General features: G+C 37.6%; 1 protein-coding gene across 1 annotated transcript in view; it reads right to left on the bottom strand.

Moving 5' to 3' along the window:
* LOC126978104 (apoptosis-inducing factor 1, mitochondrial-like) overlaps nt 1-15,693 on the bottom strand; it is a 34,978-nt gene extending 19,285 nt beyond the window's left edge. The window contains exons 1-9 of the mRNA XM_050826825.1: nt 15,496-15,693; nt 15,016-15,230; nt 8,275-8,415; nt 7,579-7,639; nt 6,053-6,189; nt 5,362-5,489; nt 4,283-4,470; nt 3,575-3,760; nt 1,207-1,359 (exon numbers count right to left, since the gene is read on the bottom strand). Of these exons, the coding sequence (XP_050682782.1) occupies nt 1,207-1,359; nt 3,575-3,760; nt 4,283-4,470; nt 5,362-5,489; nt 6,053-6,189; nt 7,579-7,639; nt 8,275-8,415; nt 15,016-15,230; nt 15,496-15,574 (1,288 nt within the window). The 5' untranslated portion in view covers nt 15,575-15,693. The remainder of the gene's footprint in view (nt 1-1,206; nt 1,360-3,574; nt 3,761-4,282; nt 4,471-5,361; nt 5,490-6,052; nt 6,190-7,578; nt 7,640-8,274; nt 8,416-15,015; nt 15,231-15,495) is intronic.
* Nucleotides 15,694-21,362: the final 5,669 nt, after the last annotated feature.

Raw genomic sequence — 21,362 nt, 5'->3', positions numbered from 1 at the left:
TTCCTCCGCCGCGTCTGTCTATCTGTCTGTCCGCGATAAACTCAAAAACTACTGCACCGGTTTTCATGCTGTTTTCACCAATCCACAGCGTGATTGTCGAGGAAGGTTTTAGTATATAATTTGTTATTTTTTTTGAATACATTAACGATAATTATGGGTTATGTCGGAAAAAAATAAGTCGTCTTGGGAGCTTTCAACGGAAACCCTTTGAGATATAGTTAAATAATGTAACACGGAATTGAGTATATTATGTAGTTCTACGGAAATGTCACGATGGCATATATCTATCTCCATTTTAATACATTAAAATTTGACAATTATAAAGCGGTAATGTAAAAGCTGTACTGGGATGGGTACCACAATGTCCATTTCTGCCGTGAAGCAGTAATGTGTAAGCATTACTGTGTTTCGGTCTGAAGGGCGCCGTATCTAGTGAAATTACTGGGCAAATGAGACTAACATCTTGTCTCAAGGTGACGAGCGCAGTTGTAGTGTCGCTCAGAATTTTTGGGTTTTTCAAGAATCCTGAGTTGCACTGCATTTTAATGGGCAGGGCGTATCAATTACCACCAGCTGAACGTCCTGAAAATTAAAAGGATATTGCTAAGAGGTTTCACATTACGATCTATGACAGTCTCTTGATACATTTTGCCTTAAGTCTTCAGTTCTTTTTCACAAAAGTGAAGCTTTGCGACACCTGGATAAGACACCAAACCACAACTGACGCAGAATGCATTTGTTACCCACTTTTTATAAAATAGCCTGTAAGTTCCATTTAAGTGGAAATTCCTTTATGGAACAATAAATGTCTTAAACCACCATTTACTTGTTGTAGTGCTTTTCAATTTTGAGCTCACTAGTTTAAGCACACAATAATTCGTACACCGCAGTCAATATATGAAAATCAATTCTGAACGGAAAATATATATTCTTTGAACATTGAGAAATTTTACTACCAGCCCAAAAATTCTGAGCGGCACTACAATTGCGCTGGTCACCTTGAGACAAAAGAAAAGTTTAGTCTCATTTTCCCAGTAATTTCACTAGCTACGGCGCCCTTCAGACCGAAACACAATATTGCTTACACATTACTGCAGTAATAGGCGCCGTTGTGGTACCCATAATCTAATCGGCATCCTGTGCAAAGGACTGCCACTGGTATTAATATTGCTACAGCCCATACGAATAATATAAAATACTTCTCACTTTTAGGCATGACAGTGACATCCTCTGCTTTAATCTTCTCAGCCGCCCACACGCCAAGATACTCCGGAATGTAGCTGGACAATATTCCGGCGTCTTTGTATATGTGAAGCATCTTTATCGGCTGCTCATCTTCCGTGCGTTCCATGGTTTTATCTACAAAAAAGATTCTGAATATCGGTGGTCCTTCAAATAGTAAACTACATTTACAACTATCAAAATCTCTTTATTTATTAACACGGCCGTTCTCACGTTTTATCGGTTTGGATACTCGAGGTCTACTCGCAAAATCGACAACCAAACCCAACCCAACGTTTACAAATGCTCGTATTCCATATCGTTTATCGTCACAACATCGTAACCATAGACTAATATTTTGATTTTTTTACGATGTTAGACTGAATGAATTATGCGCAAACCTTGAAAAACTAAATATTATCTGTGCTATATCGCTGTTAAGTGTCAAAAGTCAAAACATAGTTTAAGCGCTAAGGACCATGACAGACTCTGCACTACCCATTTGCATTATTTACACAAAATGTAAATATTCGAAATTATGTAGTGAATATAATATGACCATTTAAGATTCCTCGTCGCCGTTCGTCGTCGCATAAACGATCAACAAAATGACTTAAGTTACTTGGTTTATTTTAATAATGTTTATTAAGTATGTATATTGTATGGCAAATATATCTATACAACTTGAAACGATAATAGCATCGACAGCCTAGAAGGTGTCGTTGAGATTATCGTAAAAGTGATGTTTGATTATTTGTCAAATTCGAATATTCGTCTCTGACATTTTCAACTAAGAGTAGGGTTAGGACCGATAAAATCGAAAAATGTTTCGTTCGTTCAATCATCGTTTCGACATTGAATACGATGTAACTAAGAGTTGGATTCGACACGACTAATGCCACGATATATCGAATATCGATTTTAGGATTATGGCACCTGACTACTTTCGGACCATTTAGGGTGAGTGGAGACGGTTCGCGATAACGTCCCATCTCATACTGTACATAAGGAGGGCTACCAGAATTGGAATTTACTTTACGATTATTAAAAACAGCCGCTCATGGACATTTATTACAAACCGGATAAAAAGTCATAATCATGTAATCTTTCCAATAAAATTTTCAATATTTAGAATAAATTGAATGTCCATAATAAAACTACTATTATAAGAATATAATAGAATAGAAACACTTTATTAGCAATAAAAAAACCCCCTCCTTCAACTGACAGTATTCATTACAATCTTAAAATAAAAAAATTAATGAAATAAGTAACAAAAATTATTAAAATAAATAAAATGAACTGTGCGGCGTGTGATTCCCTGCTAAAAGGAGCTGACTCAGTACATTGGCAGTCAGTGCAGAAGGCACTAACACAACACTGGTTTTCAGTAGCCCCTCTTGACATTTGGAGTTTAGATTACGCTTTTATATAACGTATCCCGATGTAAAAGCATAGATTTGACCGAGGAGTTGGATTCAAAACAAACCACTCCTACATTTTCACATCAATACCTGTTACTAACAGTTTTTTTTTCCATACTGCTCTCTTATTCATTATTTATTAATCTGTCTTTAAATTAACACCACATGTATATGATGACATATAATCTAAGCTACGTACTGTTAAAAAACTCATATCATGCAATAAAAGATGTAAGTTTCTTTTATCTTGATGCACAAATGTGCAACTTAAGCACAAAATTAAAAGCTTTATTCATGTAATATTTGCAAGTAAACATCATATTTTATTATTTGTCATTATTAGGTATTATTAATTATAATTACTCTTTATATGTTTGTTCTTGTTTTTTTAGGTAGTATAGTAATAATTAAATTCAGGCGAGCTGTCGCCCATGAGGTTTATGTGTCACGCGGGGGTCACAGAAGATCAGCGTTGCAACACACTTGTGTTGAAACACATGCTGAGTAGCTCCTTTTAAAACACCACATGTTTTTATATTTGTATATTTTTATGTTGCTTCATTTTGTTATTTGTGTGTGGGTTGAAATAGATGTTTTTTTAAAGTGAAACTTTTATTACATCGTCTCAAACTTTTTCGTCTGTGTGTTGCATGTCGTCTGACGGTGGGAAGGCGCCTATAGTTCGCAGCAGCTGACCGTGTAGTGTATAGACTATTACTCATATGTGCCAGTGCTCCACGCTTTGTTAAAAAAAGTTTCACTTTTACCGTGGTTTCATAAAACCACACAATTATTTTATTTTTCATTCTTTATTTCTTTTTCTTTGATACATCGCTCTGCGCCCCTGACGCTGGTGCGATGTCTCGTATCCTATAATTAAAATCTGAAGCCAATTACCAAGTCATAGTAGGGGAACAAAGATGGCTTACTCATTCTCCCGATGTACCAGGCTAGTTCACATCCAAGTAGACCGCCACCGATAATAGTCACGTGCTTTGCCTTCTTTACCTCCCGGTAGGCTATCTCCAGGTCTCGAATGGTTCGCATCGTGCAAACTTTGTCTCGGACCGACTTTGGAGCCGTCTTGAATATTGAAAGGTTCTTTGGCGTTGAACCTGTAAGGGTAAATTACAAAATAAAACTTTCATCTTTCTTTTTATCGTGGTGATAAAAAATTCTGATATTTCTTAGGGATATGAGGACGAACGATCCACACTGGCGCTCATGCTCTCTTGCTAAAGTTAAAAATCTCTTGCAATGCTAGATTAATCACAGGACCGTTAGTGGATCTAAAGATCCTGTGCTCGACACTTTTAGATATATGATCTGGGTATTTAAATTCTAGCACAGCGCCTGCAAGAGAGTATGAACGAAGGTGATAACTTACTATCTACTGACCCTCATACTCTTTTATCCCACATTACATATGATTTAAATTATTTAAAATAAAATATAAGATGCTGACTGTACCTAGATTTGTCATACATACATGTGTACATAGATATATCAAAGTTCCTAATCATTGCCAAACTACGTGGACTGTAAGCCTATTCATCAATTCCCAAATTCATTAACTTTAAAGTAATGCAGAAGTTGTTAAAGGTGAGTTTGTAAGCCACCACCTTAGTACCACATACCTGGAGCTAACAAACATCTCTCATAGTAGATGGGCTTTTCGCCACAAAGAGTCTTCACCCAGACCACGTGGTCGTCTGGGTCGATCCTGGACACGCACCAGCCCGTCGCTATAGACAGCGCCGGCCCCTTCTTTTTACGGTAAAACTTTACCGGATCTAGGAACTTCTTGCACTCCGCAAAATACATTCTAAAAGTCAAATTAAAATGAATCATATGTGGTGATGCTCTTTGTATCCCTGAAGAAATATTTTTGCTTTTATCATAAAATCATGTATTTTTTCTAAATATGTCCTTGAGAGTAATTTTACTACCAATGCTTCAGAAATACAAGAAGTTCTGAGTCAGGAGAAGCGTCGCAAGAAACTCTGCTAGTATTAATTACATTACATAGGTAATTGCCGAAGACCATCATAAGAGTCCCGAGCTACCTCGTCGTAAATAGTCTGCAGATGAGTCTTAAGATTCACTGCAAAATAATGTTTGCACTTAGATTAAATTTTAAAAGCAGTGAAAACGTAATATATTTAAATATAGATATTTAATTAAAGTTGAAAAGAATTTAAATGGAAACAATTTAGTTAAAATAAATGCTATTTACTACTAAGACTACGCTGTCTGTCCATCAGCGAGGTCCATTCCGTAGAACACAATAGCGACAGCTAAAATTGTATAAAAAAATAATGAGAGTTGAACAAGATATACCAAGATTTACGACCCATACTTCACTCGAACGGTTGGTTCAGTTGGAAGAGCACTCGGACGGAACCCGAGATGTCGCGGGTTCGAGTCGCGCATCGTCCATAAATTTTGTTTACAAATTTAGTTTAATTAATCCCAGAAGTGAGATGTGATGTGATATATCACATTAAAAATAAAAAAAAATAAAAAAATTAATAACCAAAATGGGAAATAGAACATAGTTTTTGTAAAATGGTACGAAACCCTGTAAGAACTTGATTGTTTTTGTAGGTAGTATCCATTGTATATCGACCTTGACACACATTTACTACAATTTGCATGTAAAAAATATTCCTTATGATGTAATGTTCCTAATTTATCTTATTTTCATTGTACTAACGTAAATCTCTTGCCCAGCTCGACGTAGTTCAGAGTCTTCAGGTCGGGTGGATCAGCGTTCCACCACATATGTTTCGAGAGTCGCACTCGCTCGTACGGCAAAACATCTTCACTCGATATAAAAAATACCTGGACCCACATCAATCATAATAAATAAGAGGTCACGTAGATGGCGCTGCTGCCGCTCTAGATTGCCGTTGCTAAAGCATTGTTGTACAAATGTAACAGTACATTTTCAGAACTTAGTGCTCAGTACTTTCCTATAGTCCAACAACATCATGCGTAACCGTCCCAAGGGGTGACAGACGTTGGCGAGGACGGGGTACTAAGATATCAGCGGGTAGCGGGTGGTCTTGCGGGGAAGGGAAACGCGTGACAATGCCGTAACCCGGTACCCGCTGACTTAACCCTTATGCCCGGTATCCTTTCGTAGACATCACTTGACTGATTTCGAGCTCTCCTAGCTCACATCTCCTCTCCGCTTTGGTGGAAATAACCTGACAGCTTGGCGGCTTATCTCCTCTCGTCTCCTCTTTGATGGATACCGGGCTTTTGAATGCATTAAATAATTTAATTATCAAATGTTAGGTGATGAAATTCAATATAAAACAACTATACAAAACTTGATTACTACTCTTTGATCGATGCCCTTGATAACCTTACTATGCATGGAAATATTATGTATGACATACTTTGGCAGTTTTGTCATGTTCTTTGATGGACTCGTAGGCGCTCCAGCCAGCTGGTCCTCCACCAATAATAAGATACTGCACGCAGGCGGGCAGATCACCAGAATGGAAGGGTCGTTTTACTTTACGCCGTGGACGCCCTACAATATATTATCCAATTGAATAACTATTACATTTTCTATGAATAAGACAGCTTCCATACATTTACATAAAAACTTTTTTAACGATTACATTTATTCCCATGTTTCGTTGATTCTCCACTCAACGAAACATGGCTCTAATGGCGACCAAGTACCGGAAGATATAGTATTGGTAGGCCCCCCACGAGATAGACCGACGATGAGGGCAGCGCAGGACCGATAGTCATGACGATCTTTGGCGGAGGCTTTTGTCCAGCAGTCCAGCTTTCCTTCCTGTCGATCATCAGTTCATGATTCTGTAACCACACTTCTACTGAACACAAACTCATGAAGTTTTTCCTTACTTTAGAAAGTAAGCACCTAAGGTAAATAATTTTAATTTTGCCGAGTATATTGACGACTGGCAAACAAATTTAAAGATATAAACAAACAAATCCTAGTTTACGTTAAGATTCTATTTAGTTGGTATGAATAAATAATTTCTCTCGCGCCTTTGATACTTTACATACAAAGTGGAAATAGACAACACGTTGAGTAAGCCAGTCATGGTGAGAAAGGGCACCGCTCAAGGTTCAGTATTAGGGCCGCTTCACTTTCTTTCATACGTCAATAACATCAAAGATTGTATAAAAAACTGCACTTGTTTCCAGTTTGCGGACGACACTTGTCTCGTAATCGCGGACAAAGATCCAATAAAGGCTTGTGATTTTATGCAACAGGACCTCAATAACCTTACCCGGTGGTGTCATGATGTAGGCCTTGTTCTTAATCCAAATAAAACTAAGCTCTTATTGATAAAATCACCGTTTATTAAGAAATTACCAATCAAAAACATAACAGCTCACGAACATGTCTGCCTACATAAAAACTATCACTCATGTAAATGCACACCCTTGGAAATAGTTAAATCTCAGTTAAAGAAATTAAAAGAAATTTATTTTAATAATAAATTAAAAACAGCCATAGATCACCCCGTGTATACGCGCGCTGTTAGTCTAAACCGGCTGCACATGCCTCGGGCATCTAATGCGTTCGGTGAAAGAACAAAAGCTTACATAGTACCTAGACTGATTAATAAACTGCCACGTGACTCGACCGACTCGTTGACTGAGACTAAATTAAAACAGAATTTAAAAAATACTTTTTAAGACTTGACTGACCACCGATCAACTTATCGTGCTTAACTATTAATTGTATCAAGTACTTTTACTTTTATTTTTATAATTATAATGTATAGCTAAGTGATTGTGAACTATTTTTTCTTTTATTAATTTAACTCTGTTGGTGTAGACTTAATTCAGTGGTTTTTATAGCTTTGAAACCGCAATGTAAAATTTGTTTTTTATTAATAAATATATATATAAAAAAAAATCATACAAAGAAACTCACAGATTGGCGTAGTTTCACCGAGCTTTTCCTTAGCTTCCCGCCACAAGTAAAATTGGTAAAGCTGAAATATTTACAAAAATTATTAGATTTCTACTAGGCATTCGCAATTTTTACTGTTATCTATCTATAAATATATAAAAGAGAATGTATGTTTGTATGTTCCCTAATAACTCCTAAACTATTCGACCGATCTCAATGAAATCTTTTGTAATAGATTCGTTGAAGCTGAAAGAAGGTTTACATATATAATTTATATGGCAAAACGTTTGCCAGGTCAGCTAGTAGTATAGTATACTATATATTATAGTAAAAAGAAGAAAAACTTTCTCGTCTTCAGCAGTAACTCTAAAACTATAAAAATAAACTCTTTGCATGGATGCAATGGACCGTTGCCAACAATCCTACATGAATTTTTTAATTATTTAAAAAAATTATGATCATTTCTGTTTTCTATGCAATAATTTAAATAATCGGGTTTGTTAGAAGAATCATGAATGAGATATAAATACCGTGGAGATATTGTAACAGTAGCAAAAGTCACAACCTGTGCAGTTGTTGAAGTATTTAACCGCTATTCAAATAGAGCATTAAGAGCCGTGCATTGTAATGGGCACGGCGTATCAATTACATCAGCTGTTCGTCCTGCTCGTCTCGTCCCTTATTAAAAAAAAAAGTTTAATTTTTTTATATTCTTACCAATCCCATGAAGCCAAAGAAAGAGCCAATGGCGAAGACGTATATCCAGGGGAAAGGTGGCGGAGGAGGCGGAGGACACGGTGGCGGGTCGGGGACCGGCTTCACCCCACACGGAGCCTTCTTGGCGCAGTCCAACATTGGCTGTAAATACCCTGGCTCTTAGAAAATTTATCCAGCCTCTTGCTTTTAGTCAACCGTTAAAAACAGTCCAGGTTTATTAGTGGGCGTAACAAGCTACGTCTTACACTCACGATTTGTATGACATTGTGTTAGTGTGCGTGCATTGCTCTAAATAGAGGTTAATTCTAAACTCAAATTTTTTCGACGTTTTCACAGCTGTCATAGTCTATATCTTATGTATAAAATTCTCGTGTCACAATGTTAGTTACCTAACTCCTCCGAAACGGCATTTCTGATTTTAATCAAATTTTATATGCATATTCAGTAGGTCTGAGATTCGGCTACTATCTATTTTTCATGTTAAGGTAAGTTTGTTTGTATTATTTATTTTATTACAGCATTAAAAAATACATATAACCCTATATTGTCAACCCCTATTTTTGTATCATGATTTTTATATTATTCTGTTCCATCCACAAATCCGCTATAGGGTAGCAAGATGGCAATGGATCAATACTTACAATAATTGTAGAACGATAAATTTGGTAGGTCTGAGAATCGGTTGCATCTACTTTTTACACCCCAAATTTTTTTTTATTAGTTTATATAGCCATACAACGTTTGCTAGGTCAGCTAGTAGACGTACCTATAAGTGATCCAAGCCCTGTCTCTATATCACTGACCTCTACTATATTCCACTGGACTGGCGGCTGTCAAAGCGCTTTTGTGGCTGTTTGATATTCGCCATTTTGGCGCTATTGGCGATAAAGCGAGGGTCTGCAGTACTAAAACTAGTGATGACAACATAGATAGTGAGAAACAAAAAAAATTGTGTGCATTATGTGGATTCCTGAAGTATAAATAACACGGAAAACGAACTAAGTTAATTCAAAAGGTAAAATACTTGTTTTGTACTTTCCTTAATTTGTATTATACGTCAAAATTAGTTCTCTGGACGCTCGTGAGTGGTGCTTCAAATAGTGCTCGTATAGTCGGTTATATTTTAATTTGTGTGATCATCATTTAGTTTTTACATGTGGCATAGTTTTGAAAATTGTGTGGCGGGAATGCAAAGAAAAGATTCCAACCACAATTTTTATGAAATTTAATAAATTTCTATCCGCAAATAGCTTTCAATGTTTATTTCGCCGCTATTACTGCATTTAATCATTATTGCATGATATCGTTTTTTTTAATTAATCTCTAGGCTCAGTGTAATTGTAAATTACTAAGCTCTACCAAAGAAGTTTTTCTTAAAAGGCAAAAAGGCATAAAAGGCATTTATTTTCTCAAAATTGATTCCTTTAGAATTCTTTTTGATGTCATTTCTAATAGAGAGAGAGAAAGAAGCGGCGCAAGAAACTCACACAGCATTCTTTTGTTGCGGTCTTTTCAATAAAAATATACAATATTGTAGTCATTTCTATCACTATAAATAATCACGATCTAGTCCCAGGCTGTCCGATCACTTAGATATTCAGCAGTGGATTAATAGAATTTACGACAGAGCCATTTTTATAAAACATTTAAATTTATTTATAGATAATGCCTGAACAGTGGCTGGGAGTTTATTATAAAAGTGTGTACATTTACCCTTAAAGCTATTATGTATCTTATGAAGCCTACTAGAATTAGTTACAAGTAATCCCTTATTTCTAGTGTTATAATAATTTCTAAGGAAGCCGCCCAAGTCGTGGCGTTGTTCGATTCAGAGTATAGTCGTCATGTTGTGGATTTACGATTGCATTTTAGGCTCTTTCAAAGTCAAATGAACTTTACTTTTCGGCGCTACAAATATTTCATATTCACCATATGTTCGTATAAAGTTGAGCTCTCGAGAAGAGCATAAGAATCTCAACGGCCACTCTTTTCAATCAAATAGAGTATTTTACAATGGCTGTAATACACATAACAAATTAGTTTGTAAGGTGCTGCATGCAATATATGAGTCGTGTTTAAATAATATAAATTATTACATAATTTAGTTTTTATATAATTAACTGTATAAATATAAATTATCGTATATTAGATGCATCAACCTTTAGAGCTTGAACTCGTTTGTGTGAGGATGCTTCGTGAACATGATAGTTGTGATTATAAAGTTTTTTTTTATGATAATACGGGATGACACGAGCAGGACTTCATCTGATGGTAATTGATACGCCCTGCCCATTACAATGCAGTTCCGCTCAGGATTCTTGAAAAGCCCAAAAATTCTGAGAGTTACACATACAATTACGAGAGTATATTATATGTGAAAGCTAAGTTGTAATTGCAAAATCTATATAATACAACAATATGTAATGGAAAACTTTTTTTAACCGACTTCAAAAAAGGAGGAGGTTCTCAATTCGTCGGTATGATTTTTTTTATGTTTGTTACCTCAAAACTTTCGACTGGGTGAACCGAATTTGATAATTATTTTTTTATAAGAAAACTGGTCCAGATCTGACAATTGCATCCATGAGAAAACCATGAGTCTTAAATTTGCTAAACATATGTATAGCAAAGTGGATGATAAATTTACGAATAACTCAATATCGCGCCAACCGATTTCGATGATTCTTTTTATAATTCGAAAGGATATAATTCAAAGATAGTTTGGTGAGAGTTTGGTTAGGTTCTGATTACAGAATTCATGATAAAACTCTTCCATTCTGAAGAGCAAATTAACGATACTCAGCCGAATCTTTTTTATGGTATCCGGATATTTAAGTCATCTACCATAACATAGTTATGGCCAAGTACTTAATTGTCGTAGTCGAATATGATGATCAATTCGACTCCTTAACGACTTACAGTAAGGGTGCGATCTGTGGCAGAATTTCTTTTTGTCTGTAATCAAATTGCGAAGCGCTTACGTTCATTGCTGCATTGAAAAATTTAGTAGATTTTTTTTATGGAATAGGACGACAAACGAGCGTACGGGTCACCTGTTGTTAAGTGATCACCGCCGTCCACAATCTCTTGCAACACCAGAGGAATCACAGGAGCGTTGCCGGCCTTTAAGGAAGGTGTACGCGCTTTTTTTGAAGGTACCCATGTCGTATCGTCCCGGAAACACCGCACAAGGAAGTTCATTCCACAGCTTTGTAGTACGTGGAAGAAAGCTCCTTGTAAACCGCACTGTGGAGGACCGCCACACATCCAGATGATGGGGATGATATCCTAACTTGTGGCGTGTCGAGCGAAGGTGGAATTCAGCAGCAGGAATCAGGTTAAACAACTCTTCGGAACACTCCCCGTGATAAATGCGGAAGAAGACACACAATGAAGCGACGTCTCTACTCAACGCCAAGTGATCCAGCCGTTCACAGAGCACTGGGTCCCCGACAATTCAAGCTGCTCTGCGTTGCACGCGGTCAAATGGATCGAGCTGATACTGGGGTGCGCCAGACCAGAGATTACAGCAATACTCCATGTGTGTACTTTAGGACCTGCGCTTTGTACAGCGCTAGAATGTGGGCCGGCTTGAAGTATTGCCGTGCTCTATTAATGATGCCCAGTTTCTTTGAAGCCAATTTAGCTTTACCCTCCAGATGGCCACGAAATTGGCAATCGCTCGAGATTTCGAGACCCAGTATTCCGATACTAGGCGAGGCTTTTAGGGAAGTGTTGTCGAAGTGCGGTGATTATATCTACGCATTTTTAGACAAATTGTTAGTTAGGATACTTCAAATTCACTAAAAATCATAAAATATAAATTTTCTTAACAAAAAAATAACCGACTTCAAAAACACTATTTCAAAACAATAGATATAACATGCTCTAAAAAGTATAAAAATAATTGCGGTTTTTTTACAATCTAATTAATTAATCTAATTCTAGTTACGATTATTGTAATTTTTGGAGTCGGTGTCATCCAAGATAGGTTTGTAACTACATACATAGTTATAGGTGAGATGTGCTTGAGTTGTGAGGAGGCGAGAGGCGAGAGCGAGTCGCGGCGGAAGGACACCGATTCCAAAAATAACAATAATCGTAACTAGAATTAGATTAATTAATTAGATTGTATAAAAATACGCAATTATTTTTTTATACTTTTTAGTGCATATTATATCTATTGTTTTGAAATAGTGTTTTTTGAAGTTGGTTATTTTTTTGTTTCCCTGACTGCTTACACGATATTTTTTCAATTGAGAACGACACAACGGCGTAATTATTTAAAAACTGGCAACAGCAACTAATTCTCAACACGCGGGGCGACCTGTGAAAAATAGTTTCAAGTAGATATGTTCTGCCTTACCATATAGATGGGTAACGAACGGCGAAACAAACACTGTTATCTATCAAACGTTATATTCTCATGTAAGTGACTAAGTTTTTAATAAGAAATTATTATATTTAAATTATGTCTTTAAAATTAAATCCACACACGTGAGATTCAAACTGCTTCAGAGACTGCTTGAGATTCAATGTACTACATAATATATAAGCTTACTTAAAACTGGAGATTATTATTACCTAGTCTAGAATCTAGTCATAACGAATTTAAGTTTGAGTATGCTTCATTAAAATTAGCCCAAATAAAGTAGGACGCATAGTTTCATTTAATAGTTCCAATACCTCCGAGCTTCGTCACCATCACTTCGTCCAATCAGTGTTAAGAGCAAGGTTCACCCCAGACCTACGTTATTTTATAAAAGCTGAAAGATTCTCAGCGCATGCTCCCAACACAGGTAAGAACGATGGACCATTATGGAGTTTGGGTTACAATGGCTTTGGCAGGTAAACGGTATTAAAGGTGTGTAAAATACCGATATAAATACATCAAATAATAAAATGCGATTTTTCGGTATTACCTTCAGAATATTATTAAAAATCACGTTATTCATTGCCATATACTTAATATACTGGGCAGACACCCTTAATATTCATGAAATTATGATTTTTATTACGTTAGTTTAATTTTTTTATAAGGGACGAGACGAGCAGGACGTTCAGCTGATGGTAATTGATACGCCCTGTCCATTACAATGCAGTGCCGCTCAGAATTCTTGAAAAACTCAAAAATTCTGAGCGGCACCACAATTGCGCTCGTCACCTTGAGACTAAGATGTTAAGTCTCATTTGCCCAGTAATTTCACTAGCTACGGCGCCCTTCAGACCGAAACACAGTAATGCTTACACATTACTGCTTCACGGCAGAAATAGGCGCCGTTGTGGTACCCATAATCTAGCCGGCATCCGGTGCAAAGGAGCCTCCCACTTAATTTATATAATAATATTTGGGTAATAAGTAGATGATGTTTCCTCATTAGCCAGACACTATTCATAGTTCCAACCCCTTGCCAGACAAGCATGTAGGGTAGCTGTAGGAGAGCGCGAGGCAATATGCATATGGGTGAGCGCATACTTCTGCGCTTCTACTGCGCATGTTTTTCTGCGTACCTACTTGAGGCTTATTAGAACAAGATGCCGACCAGATGAATACGGTTTCGGTTTAAGGAGCGCTGTAGCTAGTAAAATTACCGGACCAATGATACTTAAAATCTTCTCTGTCTCAAGGTGACCCGAGCAATTGCAATGCCGCTCAGAATATTGGCTTTTTTTTAGAATCTTAAGTAGTATCTGAAGACCTTCGTGCCTCTACCACCCACTACCCGCGCCGATGGACGTTTGAAGAATCCATCGCCTATGTAATCAATTCCAACTATTTTAAAAAATTATTAGTACTATATATTATGTTTTGGTAAATTAGCCGTACTGGACATAGATTTCATAATTCATATTATTTTCTAATATCAAATACAGAAAACTATCGTAGATTTGATGTCAAACATTTATTTGGATGTATATATCGTGAAAAACAGTTGAGATGTGTTATAGAAATCAGAACCCATTTATTGCATTGTGGTTTCTTTATCGATTGCCTTTTCATCAACCTCCTCAGTCAGACCACATTCTTTCTCAGCTTGATCTAATAATGCAATACGGTCTAAGGGCTTCCAGGGCTCATGAAAGGCATATTTCAACGTATTCTTCCCATGATAGCCAAGCTTCGGAAGCAATTCCTGCTTTTTCTCGACAGTTAAACTTCTTTCCGGAGTCTGTTTCCAATAATTAGGGTGGACAATCGCAGAGTCACGAAATAAGTCACGGATAACTGCACAACTATCCGATACTGCATTCATTTGAGCATTCTGCCAAGCTTCGTTTGATAAATCCTGTTGACAAACATTTTTTAGATAACATATTCACGCAAGCATCATACAATAGTGCGTTGGACGAAACCTTCTCACGGATATCAGTCTTGTTTTTTTTTAATGTTAATCTTCTTACCGTTCGTCACTTCGATTACAAAGCCAAGTCAAAATTTCCAGAGACTGACATTTCATCTCTGGTAGATTTTTTTCTGCCTCCGAAGAGCCCCTTCAGAAAACCAAACAATCCCTCACTCTGGGGCGCCTCTTCTTTAGCTTGATCTTCTGCCTCTTCGCTGTGCGGATTCTGCTTAATCTCCGAGGAAGTTTCATGCTCCGGTTGATTAGTCGTCCAAAACACCGACAGCTGATGAAGAAAGCACAAGCTGGATTCATTAGATAATGTAATGTCGCATTTCACGGGTTCTGATTTCGTCTAACGCACTCCGATTACTACTTTATGAAAGTATATATTTACCTTAGCGTTGCTTGGGGGTAGAGGTGGCACTGCTACGTCAGGTACTTTGATTCTGTATGGATCGTAGTTTGGGGGCTGCGGATCTTGGGGACAAGTACATCTCCAGGCATGAATTGGTGTTTGTGGCTTAGGCCATTGTTCGACGCGCTTTCCTTCGGCTTGCGCCACTTCTTTGCAACATTGACCCTTGTCTTTAGCGTATGTCCTGAAAGGATCTGTTAAATGGAAATTAATGTATGTAAGAAAGTGGTAATATCAGCGTTTTATTTACAAATAACTATTATTCATCTTCATCCTCAGTTGCAATAAGCTGGGCGGTTTAATTAGATACTTACTGAGCTAAATCCTAAATTGCTTTTATTACCATGCCACGATTGGGCTTCACAATTATTTTTTAAGTTATACAGTGTGATATGCTTTAGATATCTTATCCGTTCATTTATTTTTTTGATATCGTGGATTTTTATATCGTGCACTTACCGATTCCTTTTCTCACAGCGAATGCCGCTGGTTTAAGACTGCGTAGAGGGTCATAGCAACGTAACGATATATTCAACATGATTCACGATTAACTGTAAAATTTAAATGTTAATAAACTAATGGATTGTATGGTATTGTTTTAGATTTATTTTATTTGATAACAGAAATTTTTGCATTTTGATGTATGGACGAGTGACAAATAAATTTAAATAAAAGAAGAATGACAACATTAAAGATTTTATTTAAATATTTTAATATGAAACAGTTTTGATATACAGAATAATGGCCTATGCCATGTGTGATCTGTGCAGAACGCTTGGAATACTACAACTTAATGAATACACGTGTATGTACCTATTAGTTAGATTTTCGAAACTAAAAGAATGTAATACGAACAACAATAAGATAAATATACGTATAATATGTAAGAACCAAAGTTAAATAATATTTTACAGCGAGATGACAAATATCTTCAAGAATACATCAGCCACCACTGTTTAACTGGCAGTATGACTCCAGTATTTTTACTCACCTAAAAATCCTCTCTCTTGTACTATGTACGTCTACACATCCTTATTATTTTCTTCCTTTTTCTTCAGCTCCCTCGCAAACCCCGTTATTGCTGACCAGTTGTCAGTCATTGCCAGGCATCCAAGGGACGACGATCCTCTACGGGTCTTTTAGGTATTTCTTTATGATTCTGCAGCCGTATTGTTTGACAACCGTTCGCTGTTCTAAAATATGTTCCCTTCACCTACAGTTCTATTCTATTCTAGATCGTATCGAGTTCGAGACACTCATGGGAGTTTTATGGAAATAATCGAAGATATATAATCCCTAGATATTAAGTGCTATTATCTACAATAAAAGTAACACGCTTTTAAACATGAATGGATGGGCTGGCAGCTATCTAAAGCAAGGGAGAGGGCCTGACAGTCTTAATATAGGGAAGGCCTTTGATCGTGTACGGGCTTCCCGAGAGTCTGTGCTAGTGGACCACCAGCTTCCTCACTGGGCTAGCATACAGGTCATAGGGTTATCTCCTACACTGTTCCTTCATCAAATGAATATGTTGAACGTGCAGCATGCATTGCTAGACGGATGACAGCACTGGTATATACGTCCCATGCGACCTGCATTTCTCTGGAAATCGTCGACCAGTTCTGGAAGAAACTTGTGTCTTCAATCGAGTCCCTTGAGAAGATCGCGGATAGCGTAAAATGAACCTTGTCAAAGTTCACCCCCAGAAGTCTCAAGTTTGCGCGTTTACCACTAAAAACCCCATTTATCTTAAATCACCGCTCTTCGACAACATTTCCCTTAAAGCCTCGGCTTGTATCGGAATACTGGGTCTCAAAATATCGAGCAATTGCCAATAGACTTCGGATTTCATCCCCACCAAATGGATGTCTGACGATCGTCTACAGTGCACAGGTTTTCCAGGAACTTTCTCCCACGTACAACTAAGCTGTGGAAAGAGTTTCCATGTGCGGTGTTCCCGAAACAACACGATATGGGTACCTTCAAAGATAGAGCGCACTTCCTTTCTAAAAGGCTTTACACACTCCTGTGATTCCTCTTGTGTTACGAGAGAATGTGGGCGGCGGTGATCGCTTAACATCAAATGACCCGTACGCTCATATATCCTCTTCTTCCATAATAATAAATCAATTGTTAGTGGTAGTATTTGTTAATTGGGGGAAGGTGTAGATTAGATTGGATAGTGACCGGTAGACGTGAAGCATCCATTGCTAATGTACCTCTATAATAGTCATGTGCACAGACGCCGAACTCTTCGGCGGCGGCGTGGAGGTAAAAATTTGTCGGCGGTGGCGTAAAAAATGGCGGCTTAAATAACTATATCACAGCAATAAAAGCCCAACCATAATAAGTACGTAGCATTGTTGTAGGTAAGGTGGTAGATACCATTTTGAAAGCGTACAGCACTTAGAAGCTGAAATTACAGAAATAAATTGTAATTCCGCGATACTTAAAAACATTGTTTTTAAATAAAACCATGCTGTTACAACACCACAAATATTTATTTATTACACATATTTTACTTAGATGCACATACTTATTTACAACAATGTCGTCCAAATTGTGTTGTATTTACAATACTTCAAAGTTATTCGTCTTACAAATTAGTCTATTTTAACTGATTTACTTACTCGTCCATTTTACTATACACCGGTCAAATATAATTATAATAATATTATGTAATAATAAACGGAGCAAAAAATTATACTTATAAGGAACGCAATATTTTCAAATATATAAACATGATAATATATGTAGTGATATGAAAAGATATCACTGAAAAACAGTCAAATTTACTATAACACAAAGAATAAATATAATTAATAAATATTCTTGTAAATATACATACGAGGGGCGGTCAAAAAGTTCGCGGAATGGCGGGGTTGGCGGGGGTGAGGTCGCTCCTCCAGGTAGCCGCTACTTGAGTAACTCATAATTACTATATATGCCAATTTCTAGCCTAATTGGGTCATTAGCTTTCGAGTTACAAACGAGTGAACAAGTAAATCGGGAACAAACTAGCCACTATGGAGAAAATTGAACATCGCGCCGTCGTAAAGTTCCTCACCAAACAAGGAAAAACGCCTCAAACTATTTTGCAAGAGATGTTAGCTGTTTACGGAGACTCTGCTCCTGGTAAAACCATGATTTACAAATGGCACGGCCTTTTCAAGCAAGGAAGGGAGTCAATTGAAGATGATCCTCGACCTGGACGGCCCATTGAGGCCACTACGCCGGAAATCATTGAAAAAGTTGAAAAACTTGTATTGGAAGACGGAAGGTTGAAGAAGAAACAACTTGCAGCATCAGTTGGAGTATCAGAAACCACAATTTTAAATATTCTTCATCAACATCTTGGCATGAGTAAAGTGTGTTCAAGGTGGGTCCCGAGAATGCTCACGCCGCTGCAAAAACGTGAGCGCGTCAACTGTTCCCGCGAGTATTTGGACCGCTGTGGAGAAGTTAGGGAAGAAATTATGGCCCGAATTGTAACCGGTGATGAAACTTGGGTTCACCACTATGAGCCTGAGTCAAAGCAGGAGTCGATGCAGTGGCACAAAAAAGGCACACCACCCCCAAAAAAATTTAAAGTGTCGCAATCGGCCGGAAAGATCATGGCGACTATTTTTTGGGATACTGAAGGTATTCTTTTGATCGATTATAAAGAACGTGGTGTTTCTATAACGGGAGAGTACTACGCTTCCCTATTGGACCGATTAAAAGAAGCTATTAAAGAAAAAAGAAGAGGAAAACTGACAAAAGGTGTACTCCTTTTGCACGACAACGCGCCCGTTCACACGAGTCATGTTGCGACGGCTGCCATTCATCGATGCGGTTTTGAACAACTACGCCATCCACCCTACAGTCCAGACCTGGCCCCTAGCGATTTTTATTTATTCCCAAAGATGAAGAAAGAGCTGCGTGGAAAAAAATTTAGAGACGATGATGAAGTCAAGTCGGCGATTTCGGCGTATTTTGACGCCCAAGACAAAACCTATTTTTTCGACGGTATTAATAAGTTATATGCCAGATCCCAAAAATGTATTCGTGTTAAGGGGGAATATATTGAAAAGGAAAAATAACATAATGTATCATTTCATCTTTTTTCCCAGTCATTCCGCGAACTTTTTGACCTCCCCTCGTAGTTAAAATTTTATGTTTTCGAGGAATTTCATATTCACTCTATTGAAAAACAGGTATAAGTACCGCGGTGGATTTGCAATAATTAGGAACACGATCTACGTAAATAATATTAAAATAAAGAAAAACTAGCATTATATTTGGCAATATTGTTAACGTTGCATTTACTGAACTCCTTTAATAAATATTTTGACTAACACCGTGCGCGTATCGGGCAGCAGGCGCTAGGGTCAACGACCGCAACTTAATCTGCTACGTGACCGCACTCTACTTATGAATTTTTTAGGAAAAATAATCTTCTGCATTATAAAAGCAAAGAAATAGCATAAATTTAACTATTGTTATAGTCCTTTAACCGTTCCGGTTCCGGTTGAGGGTGAAAATGTTATGCGCGTGACGCAGTAGACTTTAACTCTTTTGTTTTTCGCTTCCCGACAGAACATACATCGACCTTCCTGGACGTGAAGCCGTGGCCGAAGGGGGTCGTGTTCCGCAAGTATCGCGGTCGTCGCCGACCGCCGGAAGTTACCGAACCCGTGCCTCACATCGCTGCAAAAATGTGACGTACAATTATGTTATACCTAGGTAACACCGAAAATTATTAGAAAATGAAATACGGCTTAATGTAAAAAGTTGCCAATACTTTTACTGTTTTTCGAAGTAATCTCCGTTCCTCTCTACACATCGTCGCATTCGATGGAACCACTGAGAAAAAGCAGTAGGCCCATTCTTCCTCAGGGGTCTCTTCTATGGCATTTTCGTATGCTTTCACCGCATCTTTAGGACTTGTTAAGCGAATACCTCGAATTTTATCTTTAGTTCTTGGAAATAAATAAAAGTCGCAGGGCAACAGGTCGAGATAATGAGTCAGTATGGGGGATAACTCATTATCTCGACACGTGCCATAGTCAAATATTCAACAGTCCGTGTTTTGGAGTGCGCTGAAGCCATGTCGTGGTGAAGGAGGATCCTGCTTCGAGGGCGCTGTCGAATTTTTCCAAGACAACAGGCAAACAGCGATTAACATACCAGTCTGCAGTAACTGTCCTTTCATCTTCTAGCACAACTGTCGCGAAATGACCTTTTCGACCAATGAATGAGGCAATCATCTTTTTTCTTTGACTTCTTTCTTTACCTTAGTTGGCCGAACCTCGAAAAGAAACACCCACCGAGCTGATTGTTTTTTGGGTTCGGTTTCGTAGCAACATATACAGCTTTCATCACCTGTGACGATGTCAAATATAGCATTTGAGTCACTGCCGTTGAACTTATCTAACATTTGGCGAAACCAGTCCACGCGAAGGTGTTTCTGGTCGTCGGTTAAAGTATGGGTAATTCATCTGGTACAAAGCTTCCTGACGCCTACATGTTCGTGTAAAATTTTTTTGAACTTGACTCATAACAATGCCTAGGCTTGCCCGTATATGCTGATAGGTCACTCTTATTACTTACCTTCCTCTATCATGCGTCGCACAGCACTGATGTTATCGTCAGTAGTCGCTGTTAAAGGACATCCCTCACGCGGAGCATCATTGAGATTGCTACGTCTACGCTTAAACTCGTGAAACCAATTGTAAAAAGTGGCACAAGATGGGGCTTCATTAAGAAATCCTAATCGCAGCCTATCATAGTTTTGTTGTTGAGTAAGCCCACAACGAAAGTCATTATAAATCATTGATCGAAAATTTTCTCGCGTTAGGTTCACGTGTAACAAGAGTTTTAGATTTGCCGCCAATTCACAAAAACAAATGACAAATGAATGCAATATACTACATTAGGTTACCAAAGAGTTCTAAAGTTTCAATTCAAAAAAGGTTTTCATTAGCAATGATTCTAACTGGCTAGTTCTAAACATTTTCAGTGTAAGCCACGTATATATATGTGTGTTAGACTATAAGGTATTTATTTTATGGGCTTATTAGCCTGAAATAAAATGATTTATTATTATTATTATTAACAGTAAGTACCTATTGTATTATATGTTGTGACTGAAATTAATGCTAATCGCACTGCGTAAAGTCGTATCGCTTATTGTTAACCATTTCAGGGTGGGTTATAAATCACGAGAGCGATACATAAGGACGAACGGCGAAAGACATCTATGAAACGAATAAGAAAGAGTTTGTGAAGCGAGAGTGAGAGGGAAGTTTAACTTTCCGCTGGCCTATGTTCGCCGTTTTAGCGGA

This window comes from Leptidea sinapis, chromosome 47 (assembly GCF_905404315.1).
Source record: "Leptidea sinapis chromosome 47, ilLepSina1.1, whole genome shotgun sequence".
NCBI lineage: Eukaryota > Metazoa > Arthropoda > Insecta > Lepidoptera > Pieridae > Leptidea > Leptidea sinapis.
The sequence above is the reverse complement of the archived record's forward strand: the minus strand, read 5'-3'. Positions and strand labels throughout refer to the sequence as shown.